The following is a 25,003-nucleotide window of genomic DNA, read 5'->3' as shown; positions in this document are numbered from 1 at the left end:
GGAATCCGGATAGTGCCATCTTTAATCTTGCACTTCTTTCATCAAGGGCGACACTAGACTCACGAAGCGATACTTGATCTATTCTTGAAAGTCGCGGCGAAACTTAATCTTTTTCTTGACAGTCGCGGCGATACTTGATCTTTTTCTTGACAGTCGCGGCGACGCACGATATATTTAACACGATATATCGCATTTTTGGCTACCTACACAAGGGCGATATATCGTGTTGAATATATCGTGCGTCGCTGCGACTGTCAAGAAAAAGATCAAGTATCGCTTGGTGTGTCTTGTGTCGCTCTTGATGAAAGATGTGCGAGATTATAGATGGCAAAAAGTGCGATAGAGCGCACTGGCTATTGCATCATCAATATGTCACCAATTATCGCTGAAGGACATCTAGCAGATCACACACCATGATCCACAAGTTACTTGGATGGAGAATCTTTTGTTAAAATAAGTTTTGGTCATTTTGATGATTTTATAATACAATGTGAACAGAAATCCCTGTCCATATTGATGTATCAAAATTCAGATTTCGAAATAAATCTGCTTAAATCATCGTAGCTGCACTCCATCAATAAGTAATGCATTGAAAATCAATGAACTGTCACTGCAACGTTGCAAACATTGATTGGGAAGGTAGAAACTCTCGCATTACTTTATATACCGATAAAAGGTTCACATGTTTAAATGTATTACAGTCTATAATAAGGTTAATTTGAAATTTACACAATGGACATTTTACGCTTTTTGATACGTATAATTTTGTTAATTACAATTATTAACTTAATTGCATGTTTCAAAATTGATAAAAGTTTGTGGTCCGAATGTCCTATAAGTCAAGACAGAATACGTACCTTTTTTGGTATCTCCTTCGATGACTGCGCGAAAGAGTGCCTCAACAGACCGCGCTGTAAGGCGTTAGGACACAGGAGATATCTGAACGTGTGCGAGCTCTACAGGACGGAACAGACCGAAGACGACAAAACATGTGTGACAGTCAGAAAGAAGGATATAACAGTTGACAAGGTTTGTATTCATACTACCGTATTTATATTTCCAAACATGCATTATCATCACTCTTTATTTGTGTCACCAATTTAATTGTGTGCACGTTGAATATTCGTTTGAACGGATTTAACTGAAAAAGAAGATCGAATGAGAAAAGATTTACCGAATTACATTAAGCAACCACAACTCAGTAGCCTTTGAAGAGTCAAAATAACAATATATTACAAGACATAACAATGAGCCAGACACAACGCAGACCACGTTTGACGAATGTATTAACTTGATCACATATAATCTTTTTTGTATAAGCACTTAATTCTTGGAGATGAAACCTTACATAGAACGCATCTTTCTAGCAACTAAAGTAAATTGTGTTTTCAATGATGTCAAGAAGTATTGTAAAAAAATAAACCCACCATACCATGAAAATATATAAATTGTCATTTGATTTGTTTTACCACTCAAACGTTTAATCCATCCTCTAGGGAGAGGTCCCATGTAGTTGTAAAAATGGTGAAACTTGCGATACTAAAACAAAGCAATGTGTCCATCAAGGTGAGTTCAGTTTTGTTGTTAATTTACAGTATTATGATCGAAGCTCTCACATCACGATACTTGTGTAAAACATTCATATACAAATACATTTTCATCCAAATACATCTTTAAATCCAAAAAACTCCTGGACTATTTTACGTTAAGTTATATTAAATCGTGTTTTTTAGGATTGACGATATAACTGACGTCGGACTAGTGATTGATTTAAAATTTAAAAAAAAATAGTACGGCAAATAATATGATTAGCCAATTCGGTTTATCTTAATGTATGAAAGTGGATTACACTATATATTGTGTCGCGAATAAACCAAGGTATTTAGTAAATTAAAAACAACGACACGCCTTAAGAATTAAAACATATCAGTTAATTTCAAGTGTTCGTCGTTAGATTTGCTCTTGTTGTATATTTTGGATATGTACAATAGTTGCTTACTTCATGATTATGCAAATTGGTTAAGCCTTCGATACGGACTCTGGTGTATATTCAGAAGAGAGGTTCTAAATGTTTTAAGAAGGATTTTTCATGTCTTTCTTTGTGGAAAACTATTCCTTTCACAGAGTGTGAAGCGTTCGCAAACCTTTACCATGGCCAAGTACTTGGTAACATGTACCACATTGGTGCCCGGCTGATGTTCAAGTGTGACCCAGGTTGGGTGGAGAAAAGTCTGCAATCAAGCATGACGTGTCTTCAGAGCGGTAGCTGGTCGTATACGCCCGAATGTGTTGGTATGATCTATGACTTAATTTGCTAACTAGTTCGCTAATATTTGTTAAACATAATAAATCGCGCCATGAGAAAACCAGCCTTATTGACAAATTTTCGATTTTTACTTTTTTTTTTGCATTTTTGGTATATACGTTCTTTTTCGGTTCGAAATATGTATAAAACGTCATACTTTTCTTCCTATAGCCTATAATGATTTCCATTTTCGTGAACCTATGGAACGCTGAGACGAGCGTCATTACGCCGTAATTTTGACGACATGTCCTACGGAGTTTTTTTCTAATTCACTACGGATATCTTTTATTTTTGTAATGTCCGTAATCATGGATTGATAATTTCAATGTTCTTCTTTTTGATACCGATGACGTTAATGTGTTACTGTTTGGTAATGCCATATATTGTGCTAATATTAATTTATGATTTTCTTCACAAAATTGAATAGCCTACCATTAACTATATTTGTTTTACAATTAAAATAATCGTCTACTCATTTGTGATACAAAAACACGTGCAGATTACATCATATATTTACCATTACTGGTTAAACGAAACACAATACAAATGCCACATGCTGTCTAACACGGAAAGCCTTCAAGACCCCGAGCTGACAATATAGAGCGCACGTTGTCACGCAAGTAGTCGCGCTGTACAGCAGATAATCCAGATGCAAGTATCGGCACTGGGCGGTCGGTGTTCGTGAAGCGTAATCATTCGTTCTTCAGCAAACAAAAGGAGGTTACTTCACCGTCGCTACATGTCTTCACCATGACTACGCCGGGGATTGCAGACGACATTCGCAAGTACAGACATTTCCTGTAGCGGAAGTACACATTCTATTTGTGGTAGTTTGTCCGAATGAAATCAGTGTAAATACATATACCAGGTAGCGCATTGAAGTGTTTGTCTATGAACGACTTCCAGTTACGCCAGCTCCACGCAGTCTAAGTAAACATTTCTTTCCTGTATAAATATGACCATGAATTAATTATTAAAACCAATTACCGCTTTGGTTTTCGGGTTTTCACGGGCATTTTAATTAAACATGCAAAATATGGGAATATTTTATTACATTATTACTTAAATTAATAGGCTTACAATCAATTAAGTTGTTATTAATTTAACAACCTTGCGCGCGTCAGTGATGTGGTTCTCTATTGGGCTCAGTGCGTGTAACTTCTCTTCTTTTATTAAAGCGCCGACAATGTACTTGCAAAGTCGCTCGCACGTGCCACAAACGTCTTCTCTCGGTTTGGCAATTCGAATGTGCGGAAGATGCTTTTAAAAAAGGAGATTTTAAGGCGCCGTACACTTCGCTCTTCGCAAGCAGCAATACATTGCGCATGCAATTGCAGTTTTGTAGTGCTTGCGGGAAGGTAAACGATTGGAATGTTGTCGCTTTCCCTTGGTGCTGCTGGGTATGGCAAACCGATTTCTTCGGACGTGTTCATAATAAACTAAACAACCCGATTCACATCATCAAAGCATAGTGCGTGCCTAGGTTCTTGACTTATGTTTCCGTGCGTTCTAGGCGTACAACCACCTTGAGTAACGGTCTGTATGAGTGAGCACATAACAGCTCGTTTTACGTAAAAAACAGTTGAAACGTCGCCTTACACAAAAACAACAATTGTAACGTGTGTATGACGCGGGAGCGTTTCTTTCCTCTACTCGTGCTAGAAGACGTATCTGCACAATTGCTTAAAAGTCCCATAAGGAACATTTCCTTTTCATCATTGCTCTTCTCGCGCATTTCTAATATGGACTGATATACCGAAGCTGGTGTGAAGTTCTTTTCACAATGTCTCGCACATCCACATCCCTTCATAAAAGAATAAACAGCTAACATATCAGGGTCACACTCACCAGGCTCATGGAAGCCAGCGCTGTTAACGTTGTGTGAATGGCTTTCATTTGGTAGAAGTGATGGACGATCTTTATTATCGTCTTCGTCCTCACTATCGCTGTCATCACTGCCACCGATAACTTCATTCACCATTGACCTGCTCACGACCCTGACAGATGTCGTCGTAGCTGCTGGTATCTGCGTCGCTATAATCACTCGCCTCCAATGTCTGTGAACAGGATGGTATAGTCGCCGGTGTACGACCGAAGTTTTCTGATATAACACTTTCCAAATCTTGAAGTACTATATAAATACACGCTAATTAATTAACAACGTTTATTTTCAATCAACAATAAAGTGGACATTTAATAATACATTTTTTCTTTAAAATGCACATGCCAACACAAATATAGGATCTGCCGAGACTCGACCCATTGCCTAGATCAATAAAATTCAGATGGGACCTCCACTCTACCCACTGAGCTAATTAATTGTGTCTAACGTCACGATATAGAATGACGTGTATTGTACTTTTTTAAATAAATTCATACGGTATTTTGAAATAATTTCGTTTAAATATCAAAAACAAAATTACCACAAGCAAAACAGTTGTTAGATCTTTTATTATATCCATTGCTACTTTAAATAGGTAAGTTTTTATAATTCTGTCTTAAATAAGACTATTAAGTATTCACATGCTTGTTTAACAAACTTGTAAACACACATTTAAGAGGCGTTAAAAATGAACTAAACACTCATACAATTTAGATACAACAACACATATTCGACAGTGAATCATGGTTTAAAAAATAAAAAAAATCATCAAGAAATTGTCTGAAAATACTTTACGATCAACCACAGTGTCTTTCATTCAATTATTAAGTGCAAAAAAAAGACGTGACGTGGTTCAATAGAAGGCTTTAATAAATAACTTTTAACAGTTTATTCAGTGACGATTTTGCAAAAAACAACAACAACAACATAATATAAAATAATTGTATATAGTATTAAGGTTCTAAACTTAAGTTCGGCATCCATTCCACACCAGTTTTTGCACCGAAAATGATATCAACAAATGTCCCCGAGTAATATATCCGCCAGGGGTTCTTAAAAAAAATCGTATTGGTGGATAATTTCGACTTAACATTCAACATGTTGATGAAAAAATTATATGACCCGGTGCAGTGCCAAAGATGTCAAGATATGACAGGAGTGTAGTTCATTTATAAACTTAAAAGCTCACTATTACAGCTCATTTATGCGCGTTGCATGCTTGTTCCTTGCACTTAGACTTTCCATACTTACTCAAAAATACCTTTTATCCATGACGTGAAACTTTAAATGACATGTTAAGCAAAACACATACTATGACGTCATTTTATGAGTATAGTTATAAAAGACAAGGGCTGGTATTCATAAAGCTCATAAGGGTAAACTTAAGAAAAATCATTAAATAATTAAAAATTCCTTAAGTCTTTTGTTCTTTCATTTTGGTGTCTTTTTTCATTTAATCGGTTTATGTAAGTAAATTTTGCATATAATAGTAATTTGGCATTACAAAACTGAAATCATTAGAATTTCAATAGAAAATTGAATTTTAAAATTTGCCCTGAAAACCAGCTTATGTAAAGATTTGCCTTAGGAGCTTTATGAATACAAGCCCATGGCTATTTATAATTTAAATGCAATCTTGACGATTTCTCTCAATATGCGTTTTGCGCTCAAATGGAAAGTACGCCGTGGTTTTAAATGTTATAATTTGCTGAAATCTGGCTGAATATATTCCTTCAAGGCCTGGGGCTTGAGCAGATAAGAACTGCGGGTTATCTATGCAAATACACATAAGATGTAGGCTTGGGTTGGGTTTTGAAAATTTATGTTACATTTTGCATATATAATTACCCAAAAGAACGAAAATAAACAGACATTGACACACGTAAATTGTCGGAAATGTTTGAAAAGCTGTCAACTTTAAGTCATGTTTCATTGATCCAAATTTAGTTCAGATTTATGAGTTTACCCATAATTGGAACTATAGGCAGAAAATATTAATATAAATGTTTAGATTGCCTAACTGACGTATATTTTTACCTCTATGAATCAATTGCTTTACATTAACAATGATTTTTAAACAATACAAAACAACAAAAGATACAAATAAGCTGGCAATTAACTAAGCTTCAGAACGGGTATAATTATGAAACCTCAAAGTTCAAAAAAATTATCTAAAATGCATCAGAGTGGGCATAAATCAGCTGTTATAGTTAGCTTTTAAGTTTATAAATGAACTGTCCAATTTCTCAACCAATACGATTTTTTAAAGAAAACCTGGCGGATATGTTACTCGGGGACATTGGATGATATCATTTTCGGTGCAAAAACTTTTTCACTTGCATTCCTTAACATTTGTAAATTAAATAGCTAAATAGGGGAACAAATCCCTGCATCGTCGACTTTAACTAGCCATATTTCAATAAATCCTGAATAATAAAAACCAGGATTTTTCTAACATACATGATAATACCTCCTTTGCTTATACCAAAAGATACTTAATTAAAAAATGCCTTTAAACAATTATAGAACTGGATTTACTTACCCTACCGAAATTCAGCAAAAGTTATCGGAAACTTTTCCAAGCACGTCCAACTTTTCACATCATATCGGGTTTACGGGGGTGTTCCACAAGTTCTTAAATTACGAACGATATAAAACACACGTGTAAATAGCTTTATCACATGCTATACCCTGTTTCTCATGTAATACAGCCACTAAATATTTTTTATATTACACATGTGTAATACAACATTTTAAAGCGTTTTCATTGGCTAAGTTTTCGTTTATTGACCAATCGCATTTTGTTATTTTGCTTTAATGACGTTACAACGTCAAATGACGTCACGAAATGTAAACAACATTCGGGATTTATCATTATGTTTGCGTAAATATTTATTTTATTTGCTCATTTAAAAGCATGTGATAAAAAAGATCTGACACTCGTTGTCATATCATACCATATTTTATTAAACTCGTCCAGGAAATTCGTTAGTAAGCTCGCCAAAGGCTCGCTTACTAACAAAATTCCTGAACTCATTTAATAAAATATGGTATGATATGACAAGTCGTGTCAGATCCTATATATCTCACTCACTATGACGTTATGAAAATGACGATTTACCGATGACGTCGTCGATGTCATTAAGGCTGGTTTTCTCATGACGTGATTATTATCCTATTAAGTATCATTTAATGTAACTAATGATTTACATAATAAATCCGTTTATCAAAATATACAACTTTTGTTTTACACGGATTTGGATGCATTTCAATCTCTCAGCACACGTATAGATCTGTTTGTAAAATTGAGTAAATTAATTTGTTCTTGATACAAAATTACTATGATTAAGATTTATTGGCAATATTTTAGAGCCTTGCCAATTTGCCCGATACGTTGGATAAACAATTTAAAGCCTTTGCCCTTTTTTCCAATACGTCGATGGAACATTTTAGAGCCTTTGCATTTTTTGTCCATACGCTTTTTGGAACATTTTCGAGTCTATGTCTAGTTTGCCAATTAGTTGATGGAATATTTCAGAGCTGTGCCTATTATTATACGCCCGTCTATGACGGGACGTATTATGGTATACCCCGCGTCCGTCTGTCCGTCCGTCCGTCTGTCCGTCCGTATGTCTGTTAATGTCGTACGCTACGTCAAATATCCTTTGACAGATTTTCTTCAAATTTTAACACAATCTTAATATTGATAAACCCTGATCCCCTTTCGTTTTTGACGGAATTCTGAATTGTCGTTCCAGAGTTATGGGACTTTGTTCGTCAAAATTTCGTGATTTCATTGAATGTCCTACTGTAGCTATATAAAAATGTTAAAGTTGTTATAACTTTGGTATGCTTGGACCTAGAGTCTTGAAACTTGACATGAAGGTTGGCCAGAACTAGTAAGTAACCACTGGACATTTCAAGGTCATTCATTTGAAGGTCAAGGTCACTGTGACCTTGAATGTAAAAATGTTAAAGTTGTTATAACTTTGGTATGCTTGGACCTAGAGTCTTGAAACTTGACATGAAGGTTGGCCAGAACTAGTAAGTAACCCCTGGACATTTCAAGGTCATTCATTTGAAGGTCAAGGTCACTGTGACCTTGAATGTAAAAATGTTAAAGTTCTTATTTCATGTTATAACTTTGGTATGCTTGTACCTAGAGTCTTCAAACTTGAAATAAAGATTGGCCAGTACTAGAAGATGACCACTGGTCATTTCAATGTCATTCATTTGAAGGTCAAGGTCACTGTGACCTTAAATGTTAAAATGTTAAAATTGTTATAACTTTGGTATGCTTGGACATAGAGTCTTCAAACTTGACATGAAGGTTTGCAAGCACACTTAGATGACCACTGGTCATTTCAAGGTCATTCATTCTAAGGTCAAGGTCACACAAGGTCACTGTGACCTTAAATGTTAAAATGTTAAAATTGTTATAACTTTGGTATGCTTGGACATAGAGTCTTCAAACTTGACATGAAGGTTTGCAAGCACACTTAGATGACCACTGGTCATTTCAAGGTCATTCATTCTAAGGTCAAGGTCACTGTGACCTTAAATGTTATTGTTGTTCATGTATCCTACCGTAGCTCAAATATCCCCCGATGGATTTTTTATACGCCCGTCTATGACGGGACGTATTATGGTATACCCCGCGTCCGTCTGTCCGTCCGTCCGTCCGTCCGTCCGTCCGTCCGTCTGTTAATGTCGTACGCTACGTCAAATATCCTTTGACAGATTTTCTTCAAATTTTAACACAATCTTAATATTGATAAACCCTGATCCCCTTTCGTTTTTGACGGAATTCTGAATTGTCGTTCCAGAGTTATGGGACTTTGTTCGTCAAAATTTCGTGATTTCATTGAATGTCCTACTGTAGCTCAAATATCCTTCGATGGATTTTTTTCAAATTTCAACACAATCTTAATATTGATAAACCCTGATCCCCTTTCGTTTTTGACGGAATTCTGAATTGTCGTTCCAGAGTTATGGGACTTTGTTCGTCAAAATTTCGTGATTTCCATGCTCATGTACTTATAAAATAAACCATGTATTCAAATACAAATAAACTGAAGTAAAAAAATGATTCAAAGGGTTATTTATTACCTTACTACTTCATTGGCGAACGACGGGCGTATCATGCGCTCATGGCGCAGCTTTTATTTTTCCAATACGTTTGATGGAAAATTTTAGAGCCTTGCCTTTTTGTCCAATACTTTGATGGAACATTTAAGAGCCTTGCCTCTTTGTCCAATACGTTTGATGGAATATTTTAGAGCCTTGCCTTGTTGTCCAATACGTTGGATGGAACATTTTAGAGCCTTGCCTTTTTGTCCTATAAGTTTGATGGAACATTTTAGAGCCTTGCCTTTTTGTCCAACACGTTTGGTGATTTTGAATCCCTACCAAAGAGGTTGAAATTTTCTCAGGGAGTTTTGTCTCAGCGTTAGTTTTATTTTAAAGATGATCTATTAGCATATGTGTTGTCTATGTTCATATTGTCAATGTTATTCATGTTACATAACAACATTCATCGATCCTACTTAGCCATGGTAGGTGAAATGAAGACACAACGTAAACAATTCACCTACGTAAAATACATCATTTATAGACAAACAATGGTTTCGTATCTTAAGAAGATTTTATGAATAAATAGAAACCCAAATGATCAGTTATTTTCCTTCACAATTAATTTGTTCGATATAATTTTTCGGCGTATCTGTAAAAACTCGCTGCTATCGATACTTAAAGTGATATTATGGGCATTTTTCACTGTTGGATTGAGCTGATAAGTATAAATAGGTCGAAAGAGTAAGTTAAAATGTGGTAACTGACCAAGTATCTGCAACTCATCTTGCTACCAGTTGTTTATAAAAAAGTATGTATTATATTCGATATTTTACATGACTCACCCAGTCCTCTAAGACGAAATGATCTAAAAAAATAGCGTCTTTGTGTCGTATGAACGAATTTGAACTTAAACTAAATTTAGATTCACATCGTACATCGAATCATTTCTGTCGTCAATTGTCAACACGAAAATACAGTTGATATCAAATACATTATTTTTCTCTTTCCGGGATATTGTTTTAGTATGTTGATGCTGCATTAACAAATATAAGTGTATATGAAGTGAAAACACTAAAAATAAACAGTGGTTGCAATAGACACCTATAAACTGTTAGATGCCCATAATATCACTTTAAGTGCTTTGAACAATTAGGTCACGATTGCCTGTCATTACCAGTAAAACAACAGAATGGTGAATTGTAAGATGTTTAATAAATAGGAAAAATAGTAATAACGAAATTGAGCTGGTATTAACTATTTTATTGTGTCATTGTATAAGACTACTTAAGTAAGCTGGTAACAAATGAATAAGCGAATTATTTCTAAAATAAATGGTTACTCTACTGATCATTTGGTTCTCTTTTATCGAAATTCTAAGTTCAATACCGATTGTCCTTTTTGGAAAGTCATTTAATGTTTCTGTAATTGCTCACTAATACAGATAACGACGAGTGTGCAAGCAATCCGTGCAAGAACGGCGCCACTTGCAACAACCTACAGAACAAGTACACATGCACGTGTGCTTCAGGGTGGCGGGGAACCAACTGTGACCAAGGTAACCATCGAACATTAAGACAGAAAAATATTGTATTGTAAGCGCACTATTTTGACATCTTTGCCACTGCACCAGGTCATATCATTTTTTCATCAACATGTTGAATGTTAAGTTGAATTTCTCCACCAATATAAACCCTGGCGGATATGTTACTCTGGGAAATTGGTTGATATCATTTTCGGTGCAAAAACTTGTTCACTGGTATACCTATAAAGAAATTTGTAAATAAAGTGCTAAATAGGGGACAAATCCCTGCATCGTCGACTTCAAAAAGCCATATTTCAATAATCCTGAATGAAAATAACCAGGAATTTTCTAACAAACATGTTAAAACTTCTTTGCATATACCAACAGTAATTTTAATTAAAAAATGCCTTTAAACAATTATAGAACTGGATTTACTTACCCTACCGAAATTCAGCAAAATTTATCGGAAACTTTCCCAAACACGTCCGACTTTTCACATCATATCGGGTTTCCGGGGGTGGTATTGTATCTTCTGAACTACTTATTTATGAAATCATTCTAAACAATATATACAGTCGTAAAGTTGTGAAAATACAACAAGAGCGAACGAATATCATTAACCAACGATTTTCAATTAATTGGGACTTTTAAGTTGATAAAATGCATTTGAATTGGATTTTTTTTACATATTATTAAGAAACTGTTTTAATTTACCCATTTCTAACGACCTCTCCAGTATATGTATTTTTTCGGATTATACTTGCAAGTAGATTGTTAATTAAAAGCCTCTTAATACATTTTTATTTTTATCATTTTTTTTCAATACTAATGTCACGATTTGCAGGCATTATATATATAGAGAGTATGTAATGGAGTCAGATTCGTGACTCTACCGACCATTTTGTTTTTTCTTTTATTTATTGCATACCATCTTAATTGTATGTTCAATACCGATTGTCTTTGGTCTGCTCCTGTTTCTGTAATTGCTCACTAATAAAGATATCAACGAGTGTGCAAACAATCCGTGTCAGAACGGCGCCACGTGCAACAACCTACAGAACAAGTACACGTGCACGTGTGCTGGTGGGTGGCAGGGAACCAACTGTGACCAAGGTAACCATCGACCATTTAGACAGGAAAGTATTTCATTGTAAGCGGAATATTTATTTGGGAATTTTCCACGACGAAATGAGTATTTGCTTGTAGTTAAAGTATGATAGCCTTCAGTTGGTATTCGCATGCCAAACAATATACTCTTTTACAGACATCGACGAATGTGCGGGAAACCCGTGTCAGAACGGCGCCACGTGCAACAACCTACAGAACAAGTACACGTGCACGTGTGCTGGTGGGTGGCAGGGAACCAACTGTGACCAAGGTAACCATCGAACATTTAGACAGAAATGTATTTCATTGTAAGCGGAATATTTATTTGGGAATTTTCCACGACGAAATAAGTATTTGCTTGTAGTTAAAGTATGATTGCCTTCAGTTGATAATCGCATGCCAAACAATATACTCTTTTACAGACATCGACGAATGTGCGGGCAACCCGTGTCAGAACGGCGCCACGTGCAACAACCTACAGAACAAGTACACGTGCACGTGTGCTGGTGGGTGGCAGGGAACCAACTGTGACCAAGGTAACCATCGAACATTTAGACAGAAATGTATTTCATTGTAAGCGGAATATTTATTTGGGAATTTTCCACGACGAAATAAGTATTTGCTTGTAGTTAAAGTATGATTGCCTTCAGTTGATATTCGCATGCAAAACAATATACTCTTTTACAGACATCGACGAATGTGCGGGCAACCCGTGTCAGAACGGCGCCACGTGCAACAACCTACAGAACAAGTACACGTGCACGTGTGCTGGTGGGTGGCAGGGAACCAATTGTGATCAAGGTTTGAAAGGAAACAGTGCTGGATCAAAATTTGACATAGCTCGATATTTTCGGTCCATATTTAAATTTATAGTTTATAGTTATAACAATATTTTTATGCATAAGCGAGATATTCGCGGTTCACATTTGAACGTCGATGTCAATGATGGCTAAAAATTTCGGACTACCTCGACATTTTCAGTAGGTGTTTGAATTTTTATATCAGAGCTAGCACGATATTTTTAACAGCTCGATAGTCGCAAATCGCATTCAAACGTCGATGTCAACGCTGGCTCGATGTTCAACCTAGCTCTACATTTTCGGTACGTCTTTTTAATTCAAACTTAGAGCTACCACAATTTTTGCTCAAGCTCGATGATCGCTCATCTGTGTATGTCAATGTCAGTCACAGTCGTTAATTATTGAAGCCTCTCGTTTTGGAGATGCATTAATAAACAATCAAAATATACTCCCAAGTTGGCTCTATGGCCCGAAAGTTAAAAAAACTATTTAGAAATATAGAGAGCAATTGTGTTTCTTTTTTGTTCAACATTAACGCCTTTGTTTAAAACTCTTGCAATATAGTGCGATTGAGCGATCTCCAAAAGTCACATAATCTTAACCCATTTGAAAACATGATGCCCTCGATGAAATCGATGTTGTTCGCATGTGTGACGAGCGAATTTCCACCCAATTAAGGCGCTTATTATGACATAAAACGATTGCTTTTACAAAATCATTTGCCCCTGGTCAATCTTCTAGATATCTTCGCATTTTTTTTTCCAAAATAAATGGAGCTAATGCCAAGGAAGTGGATATAAGCACTGGTGGTCGCGCTTGTCCCCATTTAAAACTCTAATACAGAGCCATATTTCCTATCACAGTTTCTTCGTTTTCTATTTACACGATTTACCCTTGAAAATTGACTAAACTTGATCAATTGACCTAGTTTTTGACCAAGTGCCCCAGATTCAAGCATGGCCTTAATATTGTTAAGATAAACATTCTTACCAAATTATATCAGAGTCATAAATGTAGAGGGTAGCAAAGATTTTTTCAACATTTACCTCGGGACCTAGTTTTGGATGCACATTACTCAAATTCGCCCTCGGCCTTAATATTGTCAATATAAACATTTGTTTTAGTTTCACCAAGATTGGGTCGTTAATGTGGCTGATATAGGAATAACAGGTCTTTTCCTATAATTTGAAAAGTTGAACTATCTTATACGCACGTGACCCATAATTTCATTCATCCTAGATATTGTCAAGATAAATATTTTGACAAAAAAGGAGATATAAAGTTGGCCACTCGATTGGTATTTATAAGTTATAATGTGGTGACTTATTATTTAAACAATGACCCGGTTTCAAACTTGGCCTATACATACAGTCAAGATAAACATTCATCAAGATGACATGTAACTGAGGCTTTTATACTGGTTATAAGGTTTTTACCCTCATTCCTTAAAGGCCTAGAAATTGTCAAAATAAACAGTCTGACAAAGTGTCATCAAGTTTGAGTCATACAAATGGATTCTAAATTTGTAACAATGTTTTTCAAAGTGTTGATCATGTAAACTTGTTGATGGGCGCACCTTACCCAGATTCGAACTCGGTTCAAAAATGTCCAAGGCAAACATTTTAGCGCGGCTGTTTTCGGAGAAAACCCGAGGTATTGTCATAGCCAGCTCGTCGTCCGCCGTCAGCCGTCCGCCGTCAGCCGTAGGCGTCGTGCTCAAACCTTAATATTGGCTTTTAAATCAAAGTGCTTCCACCTGCAACTTTAAAACTTCATATGTAGATGCACCTTGATGAGTTCTACACGCCACACCCAGTTTTGGGTCATTGGTCAGAGGTCAAGGTCACTGTGACCTCTAAAACAAATTCTGACAAGCTTTCGCAGCCGAGCGTTGGCACCCGTTATGCGGTGCTCTTGTTTTAAAGTGGCATCAAGGTTTGAAAAAAAGTGACATTGTGTGACCACGATTGCTCATCGTGAGCACGTCAATCTCGCTTTAGATTAAACAAGATAATTATCAAAGGGCGTCGGGAATTTCAGTGTAAAAGGCACTCGATGAAGTTACATGGAACGATTTTTTTTCTACTGTAAATATTAATATATTGGCCTATTATTTTAAACAAAATAGAAAAAGATACTGGTCTAACCATAATCTATGATTGTGTGTTATAACACCCAAATAACCATTATCTGTGATGTGTTATAACCCCCAAATAACCATTATCTATGATTTTGTGTTGTAACCCCCAAATATTTCATAGTTCATTTTATTTACATTGGTTTCCTTTTTTTAAATGGCATCCGTGTGCAGTTTTCATTAATGGAACAGAACTGTGTAGGTTTTAAAAAATCTGCTTCATCTTGTTAGCGTAATTTCATATTTTTCTCAACTTTAAGGGGGAATGATTCTGAACTTATTCTTTGGCGTCGATCTGGAGAGCGGCGATTAGTATGTAATGCATTTTTTTCGCTTATTTACACTAGTTTACACAAAAAATCACCACTATGCAAGATATTCTTAAAAACAAAAATATATACATTGATCCGTAAAATAACTTCTCCTCCCATAAGCGAAAAAAAAAATGCATTACATACTAGTCGCCGCACTCCAGTGCGACGCCAATAAGATTGAAAACGATAGTATTGAATAGTTGCAAACCAAATTCTCCATAAAATTATCTTCTTTTTTTATTTCTTATTTCTATTGTTCTAAATGTAAATAAGTTTATATGTTTGCAAAATTCTATTTTCTATTGTATTGTACCTAATTTACGCATCCAGATATGCTGTTCAGTGATTAATGAGTCTTTATATAAATCAAGAAACGGGCGATATTGTTGGGTTAGATCTTTATGTATATGCCTACGGAACGACAGATCCGCTTGTGCGAATCCAAATCGGGTTGTACAACTTTTTTTAGACGTTTGCTGTTTTAAACTTTTCTGTTGTCGTCATCGAAAGTATTTGTTGCAAAACAAACGTGCATTAGTTATTCAAAATATTAATACTAATGATTAGGACTAGTTGCGATTATTTGTTTTCCAACAAAGTCGCATTATCAAGTTTGGAGGTCATTTGATTTGCTAAGACTCTTATTCGTGAATGGTCAAAATAGCGAAAAGACGGCTGAAAATGGGACAACACGCAGGTGTAGCATTTCTGGTTTTGCTTGCATTAACAAAAAGTATAGGTTAAGGATAATCGGCATTTTTTTTTCTTCACATTGACGTTAAAAAATCCAAATTACCTCCATTGTAAGAGTCAGCAACGGTTTATTGATAAAGATCGAATAACATGTCGGTAAATTCAAAGACGGAAGGCCGGAAAATTGTAAAAATCTATGAACAGAAGGGTGGGTGATGTTGCAAACGGAAGGGTATGTAAACAGCTGAAAATAAGTGTAAACCAACGAAAGGGTGGATGGACCAACAGAGAATGATTTATAAACCTACCTTCTGAAAGGTGGGTAAACATACGGATGTAAGGATGTGCAAACCTTCAGATGAAAAGTTGTGTAAAACTTCGGCAAATTAATGTAACCTACATAAGAAAGGGTTGATCAAACCTATTTACCGACAGGTTAGTAAACCTAAAGACAGAAAAGGTGGATTAACCTACAGACAGAAAGGATGAGTAAACATACAGACAGAAAGGATAAGTAAACCTACAGACAGAAAATGTGGATAAACCTACAGACAGGAAGGATCGATAAACTATAAGATGGACAATTGAGTAAACGAGGAGACGGACAAGTGGGTATATCTAGAAACTTAGAGTCGGGTTAACCTTAAGACGGAAGGGTATGTAGTACTACGGACGGAAGGTTGGATAGCCCTATCGACATATGGGGGGGGGGGAGACCTACGGATGGATAGGTGTTCAAACAAACAGTCGCAGGGTTGTGTAAATATACAGAAGGAATGGATAATAAACCTACAGACGGGTAGATGGGGACAGCTACAGACGGAAGGATGTTTGAATCTACAGACGGAGGGTAGGGTAAAACTACTAGTGGAAGGGATGGTAAACTCATAAGCGGAATAGTGGATAAACCTACAGATGGAAGGTTGGAAGCGGAAGAGCGGCTTAACCTACAGATGGAAGGTTGGGTAAACATTCAGACGGATGTGTATGTAAACGTATGTTCGAAAAGGTTTATACATATGTGGACGGAAGGGTATGTGAATCTCCGGACGGAAATGGTAAGAAATCTTACAGATTGAAGGTTGAGTACAACTATGAACGGTGGGGGGGGGGGGGGGTTGTAGACATACAGACGGGAGGTTTTGTAATCCTACAAATGAATGGGTGTGTAAAAATACGGGCCAAATGGTGTGCAAACCTACGGACGAACGGGTACTGATACCGACGGTCAGCCGGATGGCTTAACATACAGATAAAGGATGGGCGGGTAAATTTATAGCAGGGCGCGTAAACCTACGGACATACTGGTTAACCTGCGAAAACCCTGAGTAAACATAAAGACGAAGAGGAGGACGCGTAAACCTACAAGTAGGTTAACCAGTTACATTACCAAATAATTGACTGGTTAACTTAGTAGTAGCCTATGTTACTAACAAGCTATATAACTAACAAAAGGTTCTTATTTTAGCGCGGTGCCTAGACAAATTCGTGATCCACGGAGAAAAGTGCTACCATTTCAGTCAAGACACAAAGACATACACCGAAGCGAAAGTAATTCAACACTAACACTATACTCAATCATTTTTCTGTTGTAAAACTAAGGTAGTTTTTCTTTTTAGTAACATGTGGCACCTAGAAAAGTCGAAATATATAGAGCGTTGCACCAGTCGCTTCTATTGCTGTCTTTGTATCAAATCCTGAAGTGATGTTGATGTTTAAGGTAAATTGTGTACTTCTTTAGCATTCCTGTCCCAATGTCTTCGGCAACAGCTATTTGGTGGAAATCAACTCGAAGGAGGAAAATGATTTTATGGCCGGACAAGCTAGCGTCCGTAATCGTAAGTAACTAGCCTTAATCTAAACAAAATATGCTTAAATAGTAAGGTTTTTTCTTAATCGATCAGAACTTGCCTTTATTGTAAGAATTTTTCCGTAATAATAAGAAACATGCCGTAAAAAAACTTCACTTCGTCGTGAATGCATTGCCATAATCGTGAGAAACTTTCCTTAAAAGTAGGAAACCTGCCTTAATCGTAAGAAACTTGCCGTTATAGTAATACAACTTGCCGTTATCGAAAAACATTTTAACCTTTAACCGTAAATGTCTTCCAAAAATCGTAAGTACCTTTTCTAAATCTCAAGGAACATTCCTGCATCGTGAGAAACTTGCCTTTATGATAAGAAACTTGCCTTTATCGCAAAGATCTTCATTGTGAGGAACTTGACTTATAATGAAAGACTTGTCTAAGTCGTGAGGAAGTGGCTTAAAACGTTTATAATTTGCTTTAATCGTAATTTGTTTTCTTCATTGAAAAAAGAAACTCGCTTGATTTAAATAACAATAGTAAGGAATGTGCCTTAAGCGTAAGAAACAACGTGGTGCGATGTACTGCAACTGTGAACATAACCTATAAAACCAAACATAATGACATGAACTACTACTCTCAGAGTCGGTCAAAGAAGTGAACAGACAACTTTGTCACGTCTTATGTTACATAGAGCATTACCTGATTGGCCTCAACGATTTGGCGGAGGAAGGAAAGTGGGTGTGGGGCCACAGCCAAAAGAATGCCACATTCGTCGCTTGGGAATCGTGGGAACCAGACAACTGGGTAAATAATCTATTTCAGTTGCTGCAAAATATTAAGACTTGCATTTTTAGACATTGGATCTATTTAATCTCGCTTCGAGCCCATTTCAGCAATTTTCAACAACAAATTTGACAATTCCCAAACACGTATTTACACATGCCTACGTTCTCAAATACAGAAACGGAGAAAACGCGGACCAAAGTATTAGACAACCACATCACATATCTGACATTCATTAATATTTTGCATTCTTAATGGTGCTAATTTGCACAGCACTCTCTTTATTTTTGGAATTTCCTTATATCTCTAGTTGCTTTACAAGAGTGGTATTCGGCCTGCCTTGAAAGGAACAATAAAGCTAGTTATGGAAACGAAAAACTGATAATTACATTTCATGGAAACGTTGGAGGGATAGCAAACATATTTATATAAAAACATGGTTGCCTGAGGATAGTAACTCTTGTTATTGAAGAATTAGAGAGACGTCAATCCATTATGGAAACGTTGAATGAATGTTGAATCTATGTACGGTAACGCCAAATTACGAAATCCGGATAGTGCAATCTATAATCTCGCACTTCTTTCATCAAGGGCGACACTAGACACACGAAGCGATACTTGATCTTTTTCTTGACAGTCGCGGCGACGCACGATATTTATCTTGACAGTCGCGGCGATACCTAATCTTTTTCTTGGCAGTCGCGGCGACGCACGATATTTTTCAGAAAAAGAAAAATATCAATTATCGCCGCGAATGTCAAGAAAAATATCGTGCGTCGCCGCGACTGTCAAGAAAAAGATCAAGTATTGCTTCGTGTGTCTAGTGTCGCCCTTGATGAAAGAAGTGCGAGATTATAGATGGCACTATCCGGATTTCGTACCAAATAGATAATTTGTTACGCGGCTTCTTACTGATCGCGCTCGCACAAACCCTACATCACACCGTACGGGGTCAGTAAGAAGCCGTGTAAAGAATTTATCTCCATACGTAATAAGGAGGAAAGTTCGATATTTCGTATTATATACCGTTGCCTAGTTTACATCAGTGACGTCATTATAATTTACTAAACTAATATAAAAACCTACCCTCCAAAAATTAAAAATACACCGTGGGCATGTGAAGTTGTTAATTAAAGGGATCTTTTCACGCTTTGGTAAATTGACAAAATTGAAAAAAGTTGTTTCAGATTCGTAAGTTTTCGTTTTCGTTATGATATTTGTGAGGAAACAGTAATAATGAACATTAACCATGCTCTAATATAGCCATTATATGCATCTTTTGACGATTTTAAAACCTAAAAATTATAAAGCGTTGCAACGCGAAACGATTGAATAATTTGGAGAGTTCTGTTTTTGTCGTTAAATTTTGTGAAACTGCGAAGATTGCTTATATAAGGTATAAAATACGTCAAGTATGTGTACTCGGCGGAATAGCTCAGTAGGCTAATGCGTTTTTACTTCAGGACTCTGGCAGGACTCCAGGGGTCACTGGTTCGGAACCTGCTCCGGGCAATGTTCTTTTCCTTTTTTTTAATTTTTTTCTTGATTTTTTACTGGAGCTTTTATGATCCAATGTTTACATTTATCAATATAAAACATTTAATGAATAAGTTAAAAAAATGCCAAAATCTGTGAAAAGGCCCCTTTAAGCGAATGATTCAATTATTTGTAATGTGGAATGGATAACCTTAGATAGATGATGAATGTATGTATTATAACGCGAGTTGGATGGTGAACATATTTATTGTGACGTGGGATGGATTATTAATCTATTTATAGTAACGGGCTGAATTATGAAATGTTTATTGTCACGTGGGCAGTATAATGAATTTATTTATTGCACCGTGGGATGGATGAGTCATAATTTTATTGAAATGCGGGATGAATGATAAATCAAGTGATACTAATGTGCTTTTGATGATGAATATCCATTTATGGTAACATGGGATGGATGATACACCTTATTGAAACACGGGTTGTATACACAAAAATACGTTAAAACTGGTGAAACAAAATCACGTTTGAAAAATGCACGTTAACCTAAAGAGCGCATTATTTATTTAGCTGGATAATGAGGACTGCGTACAACTTAGGCCTAATGGACGTTGGAACGACATTCCATGCGATCATCAGCGGAACTACATTTGTGAGACGGCTGCCGCTGAGTAGGTTTTTGAGAACGTTTATTTACTAAATTTATTTTTCGGCGTTTTAAAGGCCCTGTTCGCCAAAAATAATTCAATGCGCGATATAATGACGAATAATAATTTACAAAGTGACACACTTTGTGCGTAATACAAGATCGAGCTGTGTTATAAGTAACATTATTTAACGGTTCAACTATGTGTAAATAATATATCTTTCTAGTCGAGTAGCATTATATTCATCAACACTTTTCTAACCGAATGCATTTACTTTCTGATTGTGCGTCATGGTCATGTATCATCAGCGAAGACCAGTATTGTTAACAAAAATACTACAAATATTGTATTATTTGTTTCCAAAGGTTTCTATATGTTGACCAACGATTTAATAAATACATTAATAACGTACTTGTAATTTTAGTTTGCAAATATTATAAACTACCTGTAGGAGCTTACTATACGCCATCTTAGAGGATCTCATACCTTATCATTCTTTCCAGGGAGCCCATTCCAGTGCCTTGAAAATTGGACGCAATTTATCGAAAGAAATTTAATTGAAATAAAAAACACAATCATGTAGATCAAATGAAATAAATAAACTACCATTCCCGTTCCTCAGTTTTCAAATACCGTTCATAATTGATTGTTTACGTGCAACTTAAGGTTGCACACATGCTAAAAGCCGTTTCTGGATTAGGAAGAAATTTAAATCATCGGTTTTAGAATATCCCTCAAACATAAGGATGTATTGACAATCATTTATTTTGATTTTCTTTCAAATGTAACATCACATACAACATTTTTCCAGTTTGCATACATGATATTTATTCACGCATACTTTAGATAAGTTTTATTGTTGTGATGTCCCTTTGAAAGGTATCATTTCCGACCATATAACATTTAATTCAGTTCGGACGAAAATTTGCATTGATTATTTCTAACGCTATTATTCGTTTATTCTGTCTTCAAAAACATGTGGAAATTAATTTGAATCATGTTTACAATATGTTTGTCCAATATAAAGTAAAGAAAAACTGCCATTTTTGAAGACTTAAATTTAAACCTGTGTTTTAGCTAATACAATATCAGTACTAAAGCCTTTCCCCTCCCCCCCACACACAACCAGCCAATAAAAAACAACACACACAATCACACACGCACGAAGACAAAGACAACAAAAAACAAACAAAGAACAACAACTAAGAAGAAACATCAACTACAAAGACAACAGGAAACCCAAGAAGAAGAATTATTACAATGTATTCCCTCTCAAAAAGGCGACGGATGAAAAAGTTGGACATTCGTGTCAAGTGTCACTCAAAGTCATGTTGAATGCAACAGTCAACATGAACACTAGATCGTCACACTTGAGAGCACACTTAAATGTATGCACAGTGTTTTGTTTGCATTTAATACAGGACAATGAGATGTCATAATTGAAATAGGTTTTAAAAGATGTTAACCCTTTTAGCGCTGGAACCGAATTTTGAAGGCCTTTGCAAACAGTTTGGATCCAGATGAGACGCCACAGAATCAGGATCCAAACTGTTTGCTATTCTGATAGTATTCTTTGAAAAAAAAAATCGAAGAAAATGCAAATTTTTGAAATTCAGCAGACAACATTTTAGCAGACGACAAATTTCCCAGCATGCAAAGGGTTAAGCAGTACTAAGCTGCATCGTCGGATACCCACGCTCGACCCATTCCGCTAATCTCCATTTAATGCTGGAGAGTAACGGAATGAATTAGTCGTGGGTATCCGACGATATATGTGCTAATGCTATGAGGCAAACTTTATCAGATAATATCAGATTCTGTGCGAAATCATCAATAATTCTGGAATAACAATATTAGCCCTTTTGGTATAAAAGCGCTTTTTATAGTCTAGAATTGTTTACATAATTGGCCTACAGTAATATATACAATTAGAAAATATCAATCTTTCAACCCACGTTCGATTGGTTACGAAATATTATCTATGAGGAGAAAATATCTTCTTTTTTTAAGTAGTCAAACAATTTCGAAGATATACGGTAAATCATTATATTTTTCACTGTGCTAAAATAAACGGAAAAGAAACCGCAGCAGAAGGGAAAAACAAAATATCGAGCAGATACTGTTCAATGACCCCTATGTCGGTAGCCGTTGTTCTATGACCCCTATATCGGTATCCGTTGTTCAATGACCCCTATGTCGGTATCTGTTGTTCAATGACCCCTATGTCGGTATCCGTTGTTCAATGACCCCTATGTCGGTATCCTTTGTTCAATGACCCCAATGTCGGTATCCGTTGTTAAATGACCCATATTTCGGTAGCCGTTGTTCAATGACCTCTATGTCGGTATCCGTTGTTCAATGACCCCTATGTCGGTATCCGTTGTTCAATGACCCATATGTCGATATCCTTTGTTCAATGACCCCTATGTCGGTAGCCGTTGTTCAATGACCCCTATGTCGGTAGCCGTTGTTCAATGACCCCTATGTCGGTATCCGTTGTTCAATGACCCCTATGTCGGTATCCGTTGTTCAATGACCCCTTTGTCGGCATACGTTGTTCAATGACCCCTATGTCGGTATCCGTTGTTCAATGACTCCTATGTCGGTTTCTGTTGTTCAACGACCCCTATGTCGGTAGCCGTTGTTCAATGACCCCTATGTCGGTATCCGTTGTTCAATGACCCCTATGTCGGTATCTGTTGTTCAATGACCCCTATGTCCGTATCCGTTGTTCAATGACCCCTATGTCGGTATCTGTTGTTCAATGACCCCCCCCCCTATGTCGGTATCTGTTGTTCAATGACCCCCCTATGTCGGTATCTGTTGTTCAATGACCCACCCCTATGTCGGTATCTGTTGTTCAATGACCCCTATGTCGGTATCTGTTGTTCAATGACCCCCCCCCCTATGTCGGTATCTGTTGTTCAATGACCCCTATGTCGGTAGCCGTTGTTCAATAACCCCTATGTCGGTAGACGTTGTTCAATGACCCCTATGTCGGTAGCCGTTGTTCAATGACCCCTATGTCGGTAGCCGTTGTTCAATGACCCCTATGTCGGTATTTGTTGTTCAATGACCCCCTATGTCGGTAACCGTTGTTCAATTACCCCTATGTCGGTAGCCGTTGTTCAGTGTTCTGTTGTTCAATGACCCTATGTCGGTATCCGATGTTCAATGACCCCTATGTCGGTATCCGTTGTTCAATGACCCCCCCCTATGTCGGTATCTGTTGTTCAATGACCCCTATGTCGGTATCTGTTGTTCAATGACCCCCCCCCCTATGTCGGTATCTGTTGTTCAATGACCCCTATGTCGGTAGCCGTTGTTCAATGACCCCTATGTCGGTAGACGTTGTTCAATGACCCCTATGTCGGTAGCCGTTGTTCAATGACCCCTATGTCGGTAGCCGTTGTTCAATGACCCCTATGTCGGTATTTGTTGTTCAATGACCCCCTATGTCGGTAACCGTTGTTCAATTACCCCTATGTCGGTAGCCGTTGTTCAGTGTTCTGTTGTTCAATGACCCTATGTCGGTATCCGTTGTTCAATGACCCCTATGTCGGTATCCGTTGTTCAATGACCCCTATGTCGGTATCTGTTGTTCAATGACCCCCCCCTATGTCGGTAGCCGTTGTTCAATGACCCCTATGTCGGTATCGTTGTTCAGTGACCCCTATGTCGGTATATGTTGTTCAATGACCTTTATGTCGGTATCCGTTGTTCAATGACCCCTATGTCGGTAGCCGTTGTTCAATGACTCCTATGTCGGTATCGTTGTTCAGTGACCCCTATGTCGGTATCTGTTGTTCAATGACCCCCTATGTCGGTATCCGTTGTTCAATGACCCCTATGTCGGTATCCGTTGTTCAATGACCCCTATGTCGGTAGCCGTTATTCAATGACCCCTATGTCCGTATCCGTTGTTTAATGACCCCTATGTCGGTATCCGTTGTTCAATGACCCTATGTCGGTATCCGTTTTTCAATGACCTCTATGTCGGTATCCGCTGTTCAATGACCCCTATGTCGGTATCCGTTGTTCAATGACCTCTATGTCGGTATCCGTTGTTCAATAACCCCTATGTCGGTATCCGTTGTTCAATGACCCCTATGTCGGTATCCGTTGTTCAATGACCCCTATATCGGTATCCGTTGTTCAATGACCTCTATGTCGGTATCCGTTGTTCAATGACCCTATGTCGGTATCCGTTGTTCAATGACACCTATGTCGGTATCCGTTGCTCAATGACCTCTATGTCGGTATCCGTTGTTTAATGACCCCTATGTCGTATCCGTTGTTCAATGACCCCTATGTCGGTATCCGTTGTTCAATGACCCCTATGTCGGTATCCTTTGTTTAACGACCTCTATGTCGGTATCCGTTGTTCAATGACCCCTATGTCGGTATCCGTTGTTCAATGACCCCTATGTCGGTATCC

At 37.1% G+C, this 25,003-nt stretch overlaps 2 protein-coding genes across 5 annotated transcripts in view; one reads left to right on the top strand and one right to left on the bottom strand.

Moving 5' to 3' along the window:
• LOC127832453 (pituitary homeobox 1-like) overlaps window positions 1–25,003 on the bottom strand; it is a 173,171-nt gene that overhangs the window by 72,483 nt on the left and 75,685 nt on the right. The window lies entirely within an intron of this gene.
• Window positions 336–21,178, top strand: LOC127832452 (fibropellin-1-like). Of its 4 annotated transcripts, XM_052357924.1 has the most exons (12): window positions 336–1,029; window positions 1,497–1,566; window positions 2,125–2,292; window positions 10,702–10,815; window positions 11,782–11,895; window positions 12,312–12,425; window positions 12,577–12,690; window positions 17,302–17,384; window positions 17,575–17,671; window positions 18,333–18,445; window positions 20,489–20,589; window positions 21,069–21,178. In XM_052357924.1, the coding sequence occupies exons 1-12, from the start codon at window positions 733–735 to the stop codon at window positions 21,088–21,090; spliced, it is 1,407 nt and encodes a 468-aa protein (XP_052213884.1). In that variant the 5' UTR covers window positions 336–732; the 3' UTR covers window positions 21,091–21,178. The 4 variants fall into 4 exon arrangements, with proteins under 4 accessions (XP_052213884.1, XP_052213886.1, XP_052213885.1 ...); XM_052357926.1 differs by lacking the exon at window positions 11,782–11,895; XM_052357925.1 differs by lacking the exon at window positions 12,312–12,425.

Source organism: Dreissena polymorpha, chromosome 5 (assembly GCF_020536995.1).
Source record: "Dreissena polymorpha isolate Duluth1 chromosome 5, UMN_Dpol_1.0, whole genome shotgun sequence".
NCBI classification, from domain to species: Eukaryota; Metazoa; Mollusca; class Bivalvia; order Myida; family Dreissenidae; genus Dreissena; species Dreissena polymorpha.
The sequence above is the reverse complement of the archived record's forward strand: the minus strand, read 5'-3'. Positions and strand labels throughout refer to the sequence as shown.